The sequence below is a fragment of the Nesoenas mayeri genome (genome assembly GCF_963082525.1).
Source record: "Nesoenas mayeri genome assembly, chromosome: 11".
NCBI lineage: Eukaryota > Metazoa > Chordata > Aves > Columbiformes > Columbidae > Nesoenas > Nesoenas mayeri.
In genome coordinates, this window is record NC_137563.1 from 5,062,796 (window position 1) to 5,079,678 (window position 16,883).

Sequence of the window (16,883 nt, forward strand, 5' to 3'; positions counted from 1 at the left end):
GGACACTCCTCGAAGACCTGCACAAGGAACGAGTCACCTCTGATACTGGGCAACACCCAGAGACTCCCTTGTGCTGCATGGAGCCTTCTGACCCCCCCAATGTCATCATCCTCCAGTGCCCATGTGCCCAAAGGTTAATGGTAGTGGCTGCTGCCTATTTGCCCACTAATTCTGGAAGAGCAAGTCAAGCTGGGGAAAGGGCTCCTTGGTGGATCTCCAGGCTGTTTTCTGAGAAGGGAGAGAGCTGCTGGAGGGGAAGGGGGCAAGCTGAAAGGGTTGGCTGTGCTTCTTGGATGTTAAAGTTCTCGGAGGTGGCTTTGGCCTGGGTGTAGCATGATGTGGGATGTCACTGGTGCCTCCTGGGGAGGCAACTTCCCAGTTTCCTGTCTTAACAGAAGAGAAATTCATCTGTTTCCCTTCTAGGCTAGACCATGTGAGCTCTGGGGCAAATCCAGCCAGTAACAAGGATTGTTGCCCGCTGTATGCGGGCTGGCCCAGCCTCACATCCCTGCTCTGGAGAAGTTCTGGAATTGCCTGGTTTCACCCAGTTCTCCTCACTCCAGTGAATCCTTGGAGCTGCCAGGAGATAAAGGAGGGAAAGGCAAGGGTGAACAGGCGGGGCTGTCAGGCCAGTGCCTGCAACGCTGCAGACGGTGGAGATGGTGCTTCCAGCTCTGCCCTTCCCCAGCACCTCCAGACCTCTGGGGTCCTCGGCTTTGGGGTCACCTCTCAGAGCCGGTACAGTGCCTTGGCCCCAGTGTTGGCTGCAATAAGATCTACCAAGACGGTTCACAGTGAGCCAAGGAGCCCCTGTCTTGTCCTCTCCAGAGTGAAGCTGCCCTGAGCCCTCCAGGCAAGAGAGAGGGATTTCTGTGCACTTAAGATTTTGGTTTTACATCTCTCGAGTATTTTTAGTGCTTGTAAAAGTGAAAAACTGAGAGAGACCCAACTGAGACCAGTACTGTATAACCCTCACACAGAGCCTTCCCAGGGCAACTGAGACCTGAGTGCTGCCAGCCTGGTCCCACATCTCCAGGGCAGGAGGGCAAATGTACCTGCTCCTCTTCCCCCAGCATCATCCCAATGATTTTCTGGGGAAACCTTGCTGCTCTTACAGGTGCTGGACATGATGTACCAAATCCAGTGGTAGACCAGGCAAGTGTTGCTACCAACCCACATTGTGCTGCCTCACACTGGTGTGGAGTTTCCAAATGGGCTTTTAAGCAGGTTGGCGTTTGTGACTGGAGCACGGTGAAATCTGCCCGGTGCGTCCCATCACGCAGTTAGGTATCTGGTAGGATGGACACAAAGGATTTGGTGTAGCCCACTGCAGGAAGCACTCTGCCTGCATTGCTGGCAGCCTTGTCAGCCTTTCCAGCATTACTCTGGTCCTGCAAAGGAGCCTGGAGAGAATCTGGTCCTTTAACAGTTCTCACGGTGTGGCAGCCAGCGAAGCATGCCCGGCTGGATGGGACTGCAGTGGCAAAGGACTGATCTGCAGGGCGATAAGAAGGGTCAGCACTAAGTGGTGCAGCAAGGTGAGACTATCAGGCCAGCCAAAAAGCTATTAGCCTTTGTCCTCAGCCTCCAGACGCCAGGGAGAGGGGCCAGGGACAGCAGGTGGGACAGAGCTGCTGCCTCCTGGGCTCTGCAAGGACTTCACAGGCTGCTTTTCCGGGGATACTGCAATTTCAGTGAAACCTTGGCTTGGAAATCCCTGCAGATTGGTTTCTTCTGCTAAAAGGGTGATCACAGAGCATAATTGTGGGTGGCTACACTACTAGGTCATAGCAAGTTCCCCTGCGATACAAAATGCTCCTCTGTGCCTCCATGTTCTCTTTCACAGAGTCACAGAATGTCAGGGATTGGAAGGGACCTGGAAAGCTCATTCAGTGCAATCTCTCCATGGAGCAGGAACACACAGATGAGGTTACACAGGAAGGTGTCCAGGTGGGTTTGAATGTCTGCAGAGAAGGAGACTCCACAAGCCCCTGGGCAGTCTGGGCCAGGCTCTGCCACCCTCACTGAGAAGAAGTTTCTTCTCAAATTTAAGTGGAACCTCTTGTGTTCCAATTTGAACCCATTACCCCTTGTCCTACTGTTGGTTGTCACAGAGAAGAGCCTGGCTTCAGCCTCGTGACACTCACCCTTTATATATTTGTAAACATTAGTAAGGTTACCTCTCAGTCTCCTCTTTTCCAAGCTAAAGAGACCCAGCTCCCTCAGCCTTTCCTCATAAGGAAGATGCTCCACTCAAGGTGTCTAAGAGCTGCTGTAAGGTCTGGCTGAAGACTTATCCTACCATGTAGGCAGCAGAACATGCAACTATCAACAGTGCTTCTAGTGATTAGGGCTCAGGTATTATTTAGGGATTTCAGCTTCTTTCTAGCTGGAAATCTCTTCTTTCCTGGTGCACACAGCTGAGAACACCCCGCAGGGACCATGTGTCATGTGAGACCCAAAATCACAGCGGGTGGGTCCTGAGCAGCATCACTCAAGGGAGTGCCCATCCTCAGGACAGCAACAACATCCATTTGTTTTAGATGTCCCCACCAAGTGACCCTGGCCCAGCCAAAGCCGGCTGAAGCTCTGCTCGTGCAATGTAAAGGGCTGGGCAGATGGAGCTCCCTTCTCCTTAGCACCAGCATGGATGGGAGGGGAACGGTGATGGTCTGGACCCTTGGAAAGACAAGCGTAGCATTGTTTTGTGGTCCTGACCTCCCAGTGCTCCCCCAGGGCTGCAGGAAGGAGCCTGCACGCCAATGTTCTCCCATGGTTGGCATTCACTCGCTGTCAGTGTTCATTTGCTCTCTTACTCCCAGCTGACCCTCCCTGGTGTGTCTGGATCACTGGCTGGTTCCTCTGCCATACAGAAGTGCTCCTGAGCTGCATCTCCCTGGCTCTTCCCAAAACTGCTTCTGCCCTGCTGCCTGCACAGGGCTCAAATAAGGTTGAAGAAGGATTTTGTGTGGCCTTCAGTCTCTTCAAGATCATCCACAACATTTTTCTACCATCTGTCATTTTGAGAAGAATGCAAACAAGAAAAAAAAAACAAAAACAAAAACAAAAACAAATCATTGCCTAATCAACACAGAAATCAGTGTTGCTTGCTCAGCCTGCAGGCCACAATTAGATGCCATCAGCAAATTTAGGCAGCTTGCCTGGGCTGCAGTCTTTCATCCCTTGAAGACTGACAGGCATCTCTGGGATCTGCAGGCAGAGGAAGGAGCTGGGACCCACTTGGAGGTCTCAGCTGGCTCTTTGGGGAACGAGCACACAGTTCAAAACCATGGGAAGAAAGGAACACTGTGTTTATTAACTAAAGGAAGCCCCATAGCAGAGGAGGGGACATTTAGGCTGCAGCTCTGAGGTCTCCTGCACCATCTCCAGCACCATCTCAGAGAACTGCCCTGGTTCACACAGTCCCAGCCTGGCTCGTCTCGATGGAAGGGTGCAGTGGGTAAATCATTCTGGGAGATGATGGATCACGTGTCACTTCTGTATCCCGATAGACACATGGCAGCCTTGTCTATGCATGTGTATACAACCTGAGTGTCTGATTTGAAGCACGTATCTTCCTTCTGCGACTGTCCCATACCAGGACCTGCACCCAGTGACTCCGGCTGCCTTGGCAGGGATGTGGGGAGGCCCCACAGCTCACCCTGTTTGCTCTGGGTCAGAGACGGCTGCTCTGAGGAGGGTGTGGGCAGACCCATGCTACAGCAGGGCTGTGTCCCCCCATCTCCACACCCAGGACAGAAACTCTTAGGAGGAAACGGGCCCCGGTGACAGTTTGGTGTTGCCCAAGAGGCTCTGGGATTTGCCGTGCATGGGGTGGCAAGCTTGTTGCCACATACCTCCACCCTGGCTTGCACGGTGTGGTCGACTGTCCAGGTGCAGGCTGCAAAGCGGGGAGCAGGACAGTCTCACCCCAAGGCAAAGAGTCACCTGGGGCTGCTCCCTTGTGACCTGTGGGACATGGGCAGGGGGACAGCTGAGAGCTGGAGCAAGGAGGACCCTGCCTTCCTGCTCAGTGCCGGCTGGGGAAGGGTGCTTGCAGAGCCAGGGGGTGTGAGGGGAGCACCCAGTGCGGGAAGGGAGGGTGCTGGGCATGGTGGTGGTCAGGGTGCTCCTGCAAGGGCAAGGGAAGGGGTGTGGGGCCAGGCAGAGCAGGGGGCAGGACAGCCAGGCTCCACTCCCCGCTCCCACTGGCCTCCACATCTTCTTGTCCCCAGGGAGGCAGAGCTCAGAGGAGCTCAGAGGAGCTCAGGGGGGGAAAGACCTGTCCCTCCTCCCAGGGAGAAAGGAGGGCAAGAGGAGCAAACCTGCCAAAGTCCTGAGCTCTGAAATGTGATCCTACTGCAGGCACCTCCCTGGGCCCCACCTCGCTCTCTCCAACCTATATATGTCACCTGCTTTGGCCGGGTGTGAGGGACACGGGCTCACACAGTCTGCCAGGACCCCAGGGATCCCTGCGGATGGAGCGGCCGAGGCACCAGGGGATGGCGAAGAACACGTACATGCGCTGGCGGCTGCCGCTCGTGTGCCTCCTCTGGGAGGTGGCCATGATCGTCCTCTTCGGGGTCTTTGTGCGCTTCAGCCCCGAAGCCGACGCACACTGGGAGGAAGAGAAGGGAAATAGAAACCTGACCAGTGACATAGAGAATGATTTCTACTTCAGATATCCGTGTGAGTACTTGTGAAGCCTAGTCCTGGTGCTGGCTGGTCCCCATCCCATCCCATCCCATCCCATCCCATCCCATCCCATCCCATCCCATCGCTTGTCAGAGGTGACTTCTCCACCCATTGCTGGAAAATCAGGCTCTTGCCTTAAGGCTGATTTGGCGCACACCAGAGAGCAAGAGAAAACCTCATGACCCTCCAGTGCTCTTGGGGCTCTGTCAGCAGGGCACTGTGACACCAGTACGTGATGGCTTTTTTTCCAGAAATAGAGCTGACGTGTTCCCAGCACCCTGCAAGTTTCAGCTTGCTGCCCCCTTCCTCAGCTCTGGATCAGAGCAAGCTTTTCTGTGCATGCAGAGGAACGGCTGTCGAGATCCTGTGACATCTTCCTCCCCTTCCTACGTCCTCCCCCTCACTAGTAAATTATCCTTTAGCTACTGGCATTTCGCTGCCGGAGCCCTCCTAACCTGCCAGCTTCCCAGGGCTCTTGGATCACTGCATTGTATTGCCAAGGGGATTATTCAGGTGGTTAAAGCTCTTCTGGCCAGGCCGTGCCTTTGGCCAGCTTTGATCTCCAGGGCTGGTCATCTTTGCGAGCGGTTGGAAACAGGCTGCTTCTGCAGGCAATTGTTTCCAAGGAAGCAACAGGCCTGAGTCATGCATCTATTTAGAACATTTCCATTAAAAACACCTGCTAAATCAAAGGAGCTATAGAAACCTGTAGCTGCTGAGGATTAGCTAGTTCAGAAAAGGATTTGCTTACAGAAACCTGCTGCTCAGCCAGCCTGTGAGATAGTCTATGGCCATGGCTGCCCTGGGCTGACCCTTGAGATGTGCCCTTGGGACTAGCACCACACAGATTGAGGGCTGCTCTTGTCACTGATGTGCTGGGAGGACAGCAAGGTCCAAGAAAGAACCTTCAGGAGCTAAGGACATGACATCTCTTCTGTACTCGTATCCCACCCCTGCTCCGCAGCGCAAAATATTCCCCTGCAAATGGCTGCATGGATTCGCGTAACTAAATCAACCTAAGATCAACTTCTTAGCTCAGTTTAGCTTTGAATATGTTTCTGTTTCGGATCTGAGGAAGGGCTCGTGTGCCCAAAAGCACAGATGGTTTTTCTCCATTATCTAATCAGAAATATTCTCTCTCTGCAAAGAGGGACAAACACGGCAGGGTGACCAAATGCTGGCATTGTGATCCCTGTGTCCATCCAGCATGCAGAAAGACAGTGGGATGGTTGAACACTCAAGGATCATTCGTATTAACGTTTCTGTGACTGCTGTTGTCCATAGGACGGGTCTGCAATGGCAGTGGGATAGGAGTGACAAACTGACAGCTCCTCCAAGCCCAGAGCTGACTGGGAAGGCAGGAGAGGGAAGCCTGTACATGGTTGTGTCAGTGGTGTCCATTGCCAGGTCCAGTCTGTGTGACAATTCCTTCTCATTTTGAATCACACAGTGATGTTCCCTAATGGGTCACTCAGCGACTCTCTAGGGAAAATAAGTGAGATTATCCAGCACAGGTAGTGTTCCCAAAGCCTAGACACTGCCTCTTGATAGTGACAGCAATTGTCCTCCAACAAAAGCAAGGTTACAAATCCTTTAGGGCATGGCAGCACTTGAGCGGCCTCTGAACAATGCCAACACTATTCTTCCCAAGAGAAAACAAATGCAAGAGTTAGAATAATGCTTTAGACTGGGTGCAGTTTGAAGAAAGACCTGCTCTTCCTCCTGGCTTTGTACAGGTCTAACACACAGTGGGGATCCTCTGGGTTTTCAGGGGGCACACAGTCTGCAGCTGTAACTCGGAGCTCTGTATTTCTGCTTTCAGGATGAAAGTGGGAATATATAATGCAAATGGCAGCAGATAATTCTAGCTGTGTTTTGTGCTGCTTACATTGGAGAAGAGAGGCTGGGAGAATAAATACAGCTGCAGAAGGACAGTCTGTGGGATTGTATGGTAAAATCAGAGTTAGGAAGACTGCTTCTTAGGACATGCATTTGAAGCAGATCTTGTCTCCTTCCATTTTTAACAAGTGATTTCATAGGCATGGAAGGCATTTTTAATTTTTAAAAACAAGCATATTAACCTGTCTGCGACATGGCACTACATTGCTGGAGCCCATCCAAATGCTTGTCCTTAAACAAGTTTCAAGATCTTGTAAAGCACCAAAGGACAAAAGCCAAGGCTTCTGCAGAACTACATCTCACCCAGATCCTCACCCAGCCCATAGTGGAAGCAGCAGACACAGCCCCACTGTCACTGCAGGAGCAGATCAGGGGCTGCTGGGTTTCAGCACAGGTTCAGGGTAGAGCAGATTCTCAGTCACTGAATTTCCTTTGCCCTGAGCTTATGCCTTCTCTGAGGTGCACAGACACTGCTGGTTACAGAGGCTGTAATGGTTTGTGTGCTGCATAATGCAGAACTTGCTGCCGTAGCTCCATCAACGCTGTGTTTGTCTGTTCTACAGAGTGGGTTTGCTGGTGAGTCTCCCAGCAGGGGAACCCAACCTTGGGTCTCCTGCATTTTTCATGGGCAGAGTGGCCTCCAGAGTGGGGGTTTGTGTGGTTCAATTTGTAAGTATATGGTGTTTCAGCTCAATTAATTGCAAAGTGATGCTTATCTGGTAGAAATGTGCAGCATTAAAAAGTACAGCAGGTTTACTGCACTGAGAAGTTCTTTCAAGAGGCTCAAGCAGGTTTGGTTTCCCCCGGGGAAGGGCATCTGAGGGGCTTGAGGTAACAGGTCTGAGCATTTGTGGGAAGAACTGGGTCTCTGTGGTTTAAACACTCAAAATCTCACAAGGCGGGATCCTGGTCACAAGGGTATTTTGCCACTGATTTCAGTGGCATTTAAAAAGCTATTTGTAAACTTCCCTTCTTGCTCTGAGCCATCACTTGGACCCTGCATTGGATGGACTTGCCCACAATGAGCACTCGTGTCTTTTTAACAAGACTTCACTTTTTATTTTACATGACATCTGCTGAGTTTTTTACAGAAGGGGAAAAAAACAATCTGAATAGGAAAATGTTATCTTTTGTACACTCCATTGTTTCCGGTCTTCTCTTGCATGCAGCTTTTAATAGACATTTTTACTTTCAAGACTGAGCCTTTTAACCAAAAGCCAGTTTCCAAAAGCTGAGCTATTCTCAGACTTAGAAATGTGGGGACATGGGGCAAACACACAATTTCTCTTGAATTTCCTCCCTGCTGCCACCGATGTGATTAGTTTCCTTTCACCATTGACTTCAAACAGCACTTGCAGCCCTGCCTTCCCCACCGAGCTGATGGTCCCTTCTCTCTGCACAGCCTTCCAGGATGTCCACGTGATGATCTTTGTGGGCTTTGGGTTCCTCATGGTGTTCCTCAAGCGTTATGGATTTGGAGCCGTGGGATTCAATTTCCTCCTCGCCGCCTTTGGGATCCAGTGGGCTCTCCTGATGCAAGGCTGGTTCCACTCCTTCGAGAACGGGAAAATCCTCATTGGAGTGGAGAAGTAAGGAAGAGACGGGCTCTGGGATGCCACCTCTTGACCAGCCAGTGGAAGAGCTGGGACAGGAGCAGCTGGCAGCACCTGTGCCTTTGTTACCTGCAAATGAGTCTCTAAAATGTTGTCTTCCCTCCATATATCTCCACTTGTTTTCCACCTTTGAGCCCAAAGGTACTTGCTGTTGTGCTGGTACTGCTCAAAGGGAAATGTGAGATGAGTGTCATCCCTTAGTCCCAAGCCAAGTGCCATGGATGCCAGAGCTGAAAACATACATAATCCACATTATTCAAATAATTTGTGGGAAAGCACCTGTCCTGGGCAGTGTGTCAGAATGGGAGGAAGGTCTGTGGGAGATCCAGGGCTGGCTCTAAATCACCTGTTTGTCTTCAGGTGCAATCTCTAGAGCTCGGGGTGGGTGAGGGTGAGTTACAGAAGAGTATTCCCTCATTAACCACATTTATCCTTCCCCTTTTTCCAGCCTGATCAATGCTGATTTCTGTGTGGGCTCTGTGTGCATTGCCTTTGGGGCCATCCTGGGCAAAACCAGCCCCATACAGCTCCTTGTCATGACTTTGTTTCAAGTCACACTCTTCGCAGTGAATGAGTACATCCTCCTCAACCTCCTTCATGTAAGGCTTTATGCAGCATTTTTGTCCCTCTCTCCCCATGACTGAGTGCAGGCTGGATGAATGGGTGGGCAGATGAGTTGGACATGATGCAAACCAGACCTCAGCTCCAAAACAAGTGACAACTGCAGAAGCAAACCTCTCTTTTCCCATGGCTGCAGGTTAAGGACGCTGGTGGCTCCATGACCATTCACACCTTTGGAGCTTATTTTGGCCTCATGGTGACACGTATCCTGTACAGACCCAACCTGGAGCAGAGTAAGGACAAGCAGGGCTCCGTGTACCAATCTGACCTCTTCGCTATGATCGGTGAGTCAGCCCCTGCCTCAGGGGCACTGGTACATGCAGACCACTTGCCTGCAGAGGGCTGGTCCCTCCTTTGTCCCTGGGAAAACCAAACTGAAACCAGGATGTGGCGCTGAGAAGCTCTGTGTCCCAGTCTTCCACCTCTCAGAGCTCCTCAGCTCCTTTCATCAGTAGCTGGCCTGAGATAGCATCTTTGAAGACAAGGATGCATTTTGGTTCCCCCTCTCTTCCAGCCCCTCCTGATGCTCCCATCATGGGTTGTGCTGCTCCAGGGCAGCAGGACCGTGGGATTTAATTTCCCCCTGTGCAGAAAGATATTATTTAGAGTGTTTTTCACCCCTTGAATTATCTCTTTTCCCTTTCTCTTCTTTGTCACCTCCTCTCCATCCCACCAGGTACCCTGTATCTATGGATGTACTGGCCCAGTTTTAACTCGGCAATTTCTGAGCATGGGGATGCCCAGCACCGGGCTGCCATTAACACCTACTGCTCGCTGGCTGCTTGTGTCCTCACCACAGTGGCCTTCTCCAGCATGCTGCAGAAGAAAGGCAAGCTTGACATGGTAAGCTGGGAGCAGAGCCGTGCACTGCACAGGGGATGTATAATGAGGTTGACTGAGGGTTCAGTAAGCAAGTGGTCCTTGTCCTTTGCTGAACAAATACTGGGTTTCAGGGCACGATGATGCAACCAGCCTCCAGCCAGAAACCCAGAGGCTGCATTGAACAAGCAGATGGGGAGTGAGTCCTGCAGTGCCTGAGGTGCAGGGTGATGTCCTGCACATGGTGGACCTCAGTCACAGCAGGGACTGGACTTGCCCAGATTGCTACTGATGGGCATGTTGCAGAGCCACATTTGGCTGAGCAGGGACTGCGCGGCAGCTCGTGAGCAATCGGGGGGCTGACTTGTACGTGTTATGTGTGTGGGTGACATGTCTCTGTGACAGCAGAGCTTGCATGACACATGGGTGAGACAATTTCCATCTCATCACAACTCCCCATCCAGATTTGTGGATGCAAAGAATGTGTGTGGTACGGGGAGTGGGAGTCTATGTGCACCTGTGCTACAGACAGAGGCTGCCTGTTCTTCTCTTGTTTTTCACCAACAAGCAGGAAAATGGGCCCCGATATTTCCTCTGGAAACATTTTCAGAGCTGATTCTCCCGCTTTGCCTTTTGTACCATCCCTGAGCAATTGCAATCTCCCTGAGATGCCAACACAGGGTGTTTTTTTCTACAGGTCCACATCCAGAACGCAACGCTGGCGGGCGGTGTGGCCGTGGGCACCAGCGCGGAGATGATGCTGACTCCATACGGCTCCCTCATTGTTGGGTTCATCTGTGGCATCGTGTCCACAGTGGGATATGTCTACCTCACAGTGAGTGCTGCTCTAGAGGTCTGGAGCCCTGGTCCTGCTAAGGAGACCAGAAATTGATTGACTTCCCTTTAAGGGTTCCTACTTTCCATCATCTACGTAGATGCACTTCTGACTTCATTTACAGCCCCAAAATGTTCAGGAAGGTTCAGTCTCCCAACAGGACAGTGCTTGGAGGACATGTTGTTATTTTATCTTCAGTTTGGCCCACATATTTGTCTAAAAGCCCTTGGCTCTTTAATGGGACACAATATAACCCTTCTCTGTGTATTCCAGACCCCTATGGAATAAATTAATCCTTTTCCAGGGCTGTGCTCATCTCCCTGATCGCTCTCTACCTCCTTTCTTCTCAGCCTTTTTTGGAGTCCAGGTTGCACATCCAGGACACGTGTGGCATCCACAATCTCCATGCCATGCCGGGCCTTATTGGGGGCATTGTGGGGGCCATCACTGCAGCTGCAGCCGCAAAGGAGGTATACGGAGAGGAAGGGTAAGACATCTTGAAACTCTTCCATGAAAATAGATTTTACCTGGGGTTCCTTGGGCTGGGAGCAAGGAGTGATTAACAGCCCTTGTTAATTGTCCAGAGTTGCACCTTTCCCCCTAAAAAACATGGGGGTGCACTGACTGTGTAAGGCTTACTGAAGTGTAAAAGACTCATCTCTTGCAGACTCTGGTGGCCTCAGAAAGTGAGCCACAACCCTTCTGCTTGGCATTATTCTGGGGAATAGTGGGTGTGGAAGTGTTCCTCCTTCACTCCTGCACAGTTTTTTGGGGGTCAGGTAGGGCTTGGATGTCTGAAAGACAAACGAAATGTTTATTTTTTGGGATAGTCCTAGATAAAGCTTTGCCAGGGGCCAGATGAGAAGGAATTATCCAGTTTTTTGTGTCAGTGCGACACTCTCCTGGTCCATTGCAGAAGAGGGATGGGGCGAGGGAGGAGGCCCCAAGGGAGCAGGGCAACATGGCTCCTCTGGAGCTGGAGAAGGTCTCCTGCTGGGAGCAATCCTCACCATTTCTGCCTTTGGCAGGTTCATTAAGGCATTTGACTTCACCGGCCCATACAAGACGCGGACACCCAGCGTCCAAGGAGGGTTCCAGGCAGCTGGCATTTTTGTGTCCGTGCTGATGGCTTTAGCTGGAGGAGCCCTTGTGGGTAAGCAGGAGGGGAACACGGAGACGGGAGGGTTGAATCCAGCCTGTTGCTAAAATGGAGGTGTCCACATACTGCTGCCTATGGCTGGATGTGTCCTGCCTGTTTGCATGGCGAGGGCTGCAGCCCCTGGCTTGCTCCCGTTTGGATGCTGTGTAACAGGACACCCCAAAGCTCATGGGAACAGGGGAAACCAGGGAGCAAGCTCAAATGGGTTTGGAGAAAAGTGGAGATGGGCACCAAGCACCGTGTCAGCGTGCGTTTGTCCCTTTTGTTGCCGGGACGGGTGGACTCTTGCCATCCGCTCCCTGCCTACATCCCATGCGCATTATGGTCCCCTGCCCACCGCGCTGCCCGGCTGCTTCCAGGGGCCATCCTGAAGCTACCCATCTGGGGCGACCCCGCCGACGAGAACTGCTTCGAGGACGACGTTTACTGGGAGGTGAGGCGGGGGCGGCGCGGGTCGAGGTTTGCGGTCGCGGCCGGGAGCGGGGCGGAGGGGGCGGAGGGCACAAGGTGGCGCTGTCGCCCCGCGGCGCTCAGGGGGCTCTGCCGCAGGTGCCGGAGGACGAGGAGAGCGACGTGTACCACATGCACAACCCCGACAAGCCCGCCTCACCCTGAGCCGCCCGCCGCCCCCCGACAAGGGCTCTGCCTCCTCGGGATGCGGGGCGGCTTGGCTGCCCCCACCGCAGGACCCCGGGCCCCCCTTCTTGGGGGCGAAGGCTCGTTTGCTCCCCGTGAGGATGAAGCGCCCAGCTCTGCCCTTCTCTACAGTTTTTGTAACGAACTGCTATCAATCAAATAAAACCACGTTCTTCTTTGCAGAGCTGTGCTCCTTTGTGTGAGTAGTGGAGCGGGACGGGATGTCACTCAGAGCCGCAGTGGCACAGGGCACCTACTGGCAGAGATCTTGGCTGGTGGGGGTAAAGCAGAGGCTCTGGAACACCCCCTGTGCCCAGGGACCAAAGTGGATGCACAAGCAATGGCGATGGGGAGGAGACACTTGGCTCAGGACCTGGCACCTTAAAATACAGCAGCCAGAGGTAGCAGCCAGGCTGTCCATGGCGGGGACGGAGCCTGTTTGGGACGCACCGGCTGGGCTGCTGTGGCTCTTTTGGAGGGGGATGTCACGCTGCCATCCAAGGGTCAGCTTTGCCTCTGGCTACACTTTTACATGCCTCCACCATCACCTTCTCAGCTGCTCTACTGAGTCCCCCACCAGTTCCTCAGGAACCTTGTTTGCCTGTACGTCACAGGCTGGCAAGACCCTTTCCTCTTCTTAGATCTCAGCCATTTCTTCCAGTGTCATCAAGCTGCTGCTTCCATTTAGCAGGGTTATCCTGATGGGCAGAGCGCAAAGCCAGAGCACAGCCCCTGGCTCTTAGCCAGACCATGAGGTTTCAGCCAGAGTTGGAGGAGACAGGAATGAAAATCAGACCTAAAACCCACATATTTTCCAGGATGATATGATACAAGGCACAGGAGAAGAAAAGCCGGGGAGGGGGTGGGTGGGAAGGAGGTAGGAGGGCTGATAGGTCTCATCACCGCGTCTAGCTGTAATTCTCACACCTGAGGGGGGGAGTCAAAAGTAGCTATTCACATCCCCTTGGGATATGACACCCTCATTTTCCATGCTGGGTAAAGACAAAAACCCTTTACAACATGTTTCTGGAATTTGTCAGCGGCTGCCAGCAGCAGCATATTAATTAAATGTCGGCAAAGATGGAAGTAAGAGGCTCCGCTCTAATTGGACACTTTGCTTGGTGGAGCTGAAAAACATTGTGACAGAGGAGGAGGCGCCAAAACACTGTGTTCCCCCACCATAGCATGGGGACGGGGACAGCCAGGCGCAGGAGATGCTCTCTTCTGAACCGGCATTACCTCTGGCCTGAGACAACCTCGCCATCGAAAAAATAAGAGTAACAAAACAAGAAAAGGCCTAAAATCCTCCAGAGGCACAGGAGGATGTGTCTCAAGCACAGCAGCAGCATAAGATGTAAGGAAAGGGTTTGTTGGCTAAGGGGAAATTCAGAAATACCGTGGTATATTGTGCATCCTGTTATGATGGCAAAGGAGATGTCTGATGGGTTAGAAATGGTCTCCAGAGAATGATCCTTGCAGAGGTTGAGTGTATGTTGAGCTGCTCCCTTTCCCCAGGGCAGGGTTTGGAAAATGGGGGGCAGTTCCTCATTTCCCTGTACTGGGATATGCTGAAGGAAGATCTCCCAGCCTCTTTGCGGTGGGGAAAGGATGTTAACAACCATTTTCTGTTCACAGCTTCATCCACAGACCCTGTCAGAAACCATCACAGGGACATTTCCTGACAGGCGCTGTAGACAATCTCATTTCAAAAGCCAAGTCCTAAACTTTTTGCCCCGAGTCTTCAAAACCACCTGCAAGCAGAGGCAGACCTCTTGGACACTGCATTTCCTACTGCCTCACTGGACTGCTGCTCTTCTGTCCCACCTATTTAAGCCTCTGCCCATGTCCCAGACAAGCCAGCATCCAGCCATGCCAGCCCCTGGGGACGCAGTGTCCCACCATGGGGAGACAGTGTCCAGCCCCTGTGGCCTCTGATCTTTCCTCCCAGCAGCTTGCAAAGGGGCCATGGGGATCAGTAACAGCAGAGACTGAGCAACTTGTGTTGCTTTAGCGAGGTGGCCAGCCCGAATCTCTGGTGCGGTCTGTGAGCACTGGGAGATGGTCCTACCCCACGTGCTGGCAGAAGGAGCCTCAACCCCGCTCCCCACTCTTCCAGGCTCTGCCTCCTCCTCGTGGGAAGACACCTAAATTGCCCAGGCTGCTGGGCAGCGAAGCATTTTATTGCCCATGCTCTTGTAGGGCTTAGTCTGGTCTCAGTACCTAAATCACTCGCTGGGACTGCCCTTGCAGTTTTAATTCCCTGGCACACAATGCCGCGGTCGGGCTGGCGTGTTTGAAGTGCGGTCGCGGCCCCAGCGGTGGACAGAGGGTTTCTCAACAGGGGAGCACGGGAAGCAAAGGATTGGGCTGCTCCGGCAGGCGGGAGGACGTGTGAGAAAGGGGCTGTCGATACCCGTGGGGATTAGGTGGTACAAATTGGCTGGGAAGCACCGGAGGCATTGACCAGAGTTATCCTGGGGCAGGTTCCCATGGGGGGGCTGGCTGAAACAACCCGCTTTTAAGGAGGCTGGAAGGCCCAGTCTGGCTGCTAATCCCTTGGGATCTATGGGACACAGAGCAGAAAAGAGGTTAAAAAATAAAAAAGGAAAATCTCATGTAAAGGTGGTGGTTTGCCCAAAGGAGGTTAGAGAGAGTGGGACAGGGAAGAGCATCATTTAATCCTGCTTTTAATAGGTAGGTGGTAGGTTTTGCTCACATCTCTACTCCTGCAAGTTGCTGTAGAGATTTTGGGGAAAGGTCTTTGCTTGTCTCTGCCATCTTCTACCCCTGGCAGGGACCCCAACACCTCTGCAAAGGGTCCCCATCTGCAGGCCTGTCTGACAGAAGGGGGGCTGTGTGCTTGTGTCTGCATCCATGTGTGTGTTGATGTGTGTGGGTGCAGGTACATGGTGCAAGCTCCAAATTTGGGCTGAAATGGGCTCCTTGCACGGTGAGGCACCAGCTATGGCAGGTCTCCCACTGGTGATGTGCCCACACATATGCATTCAGCCTTCTTAACCAGACAGAACTGGTGCATTGAAAACCGCATTGTCCACATTACCAGTGGTGCTGGTGTGCCCTCACACACGCGTGCCAGCCTGCCAGCTGCTGCACCACTGTGCACATCCATTTACCTTTGCAGTGCACCCCCATTTACCTTTGCTGTGCATCCATCTACTTTGCTGTGCACATACACCCACCTTTACTGTGCACGTCCATCTACCTCTGCTGTGCATCCATCTACGTTTGCTGTGCGCATCTCTGCGCTGCTGTGAGCGTGTGCGTGTAGGACCCGGCGTGTCCATGCCTGCGTGAGCACGGCTCCAGCCCCTTCTGAAGGAGCGCTGTAAATTGTAATCAGATTAGGGCAGCCGGTCGCTTAGGGCCCTTGAAAAGGGCATACGTCCCCTCATCAGTACGCAGCATTGAGTTCCACAAAGGGTCTAAGTAACTCGGCAGGGGTCGGGCCCTCTGGAGCGCAGGGGAGGGGGCTCGCCTTTCTTTTCTCCCTGTCCCTTGTAATTATGTCAATTTGCTAGCCAAATTGTTTGCTTGAGTGGACAGTGGGGACTTGCCCCCCTTCCCGCCTCCCCCCACCCCTAACCCCATTCATGTGCTAATGTGGGAAGGAGCTTGGCCTCCTGACTTCGGGGGGTGGCCGTTTACGAGTTAAGCTCCTGGCATGGACCAGGAGCCCCCCATTTATGTGCCCACGGATGCTTTGGGTTTGCAGCCCAGCTGAACGGGGCATTCCTGTTTGCTTTAGCCCATGGTGGGATGTGCAATGCTCAGCCAGCCCGAGCCAGCCCTGTTTCATTCCAGCCAGCCCTCACCTGCACCGTATCCCCGCTTGGGCCACCGCATGCCCAGGGCCAGGAGCTGTGCCCCGCCGTGCAGCGCCTTTTTCGGCACACCTCCCTACCCACGCACCTCCCAGCATTTGCATATATTCTGCCCTCAAATCCTTGTCAAGGGGAGCTCCTTATTGCCTGTATAGATCACAGGGTGTTAGTTAAGGGGCTTCTTTGTATTGCCTCAGACAGCTGGGGTCATCAAAAGTCCTGCAGTGGGAAGGAGAGACAGGAGAAGGGGGGAAGCTCTGACAATACGGACTGAAGGATTAAAGGAGCATATAAAGTTCCTATTGAGTGAGACAAGAGGCTGTTCACTCCCAAGATTGACAGCGACCAGGAGGCGATTCCTAACACAATGTCCAATTAATTCTCTACCCTCTTCACTGCCGTCTCCTCCCTCCCTCCTCTCCTGGGCTGGAGCATGAGCAGGGAAGGGCTGAAGCTAAGATCCTCAAGAAGGCAATTAATTACTCCTGAGTAAGAGAAGCCTGCCAGGGTGCAGGCCAGTCCCCAGGTTTGCTGGGCATCTGTGCCCCTGTCATGGGCTTTCATCAACTTGAGCCACTTCGGGGTAGTTTTCCCTTCCATCACAGGCAAAGCTGTCCCATCGAGGGTCCGTCTCCACGGCAGGTCCTGCACCATAATCACGGTTAATGTTGAGCCTACAAGAGGCAGATTTAGAGCTAAATCCAGGCTAGCAGCGGCATGCAGCAGGGCAAGGCAGCGGCAGCAAGAGAGGTAGGGAGCAGGGT

General features: G+C 52.8%; 1 protein-coding gene across 1 annotated transcript; it reads left to right on the forward strand.

The window, feature by feature from the left end:
• Positions 1–4,478: 4,478 nt before the first annotated feature.
• Positions 4,479–12,256, forward strand: RHCG (Rh family C glycoprotein; the record flags this gene model as incomplete). Its single annotated transcript, XM_080351380.1, has 10 exons — positions 4,479–4,689; positions 7,997–8,183; positions 8,656–8,806; positions 8,965–9,112; positions 9,505–9,671; positions 10,345–10,482; positions 10,833–10,969; positions 11,511–11,635; positions 12,001–12,074; positions 12,191–12,256. The coding sequence occupies 10 exons, from the start codon at positions 4,479–4,481 to the stop codon at positions 12,254–12,256; spliced, it is 1,404 nt and encodes a 467-aa protein (XP_080207506.1).
• Positions 12,257–16,883: the final 4,627 nt, after the last annotated feature.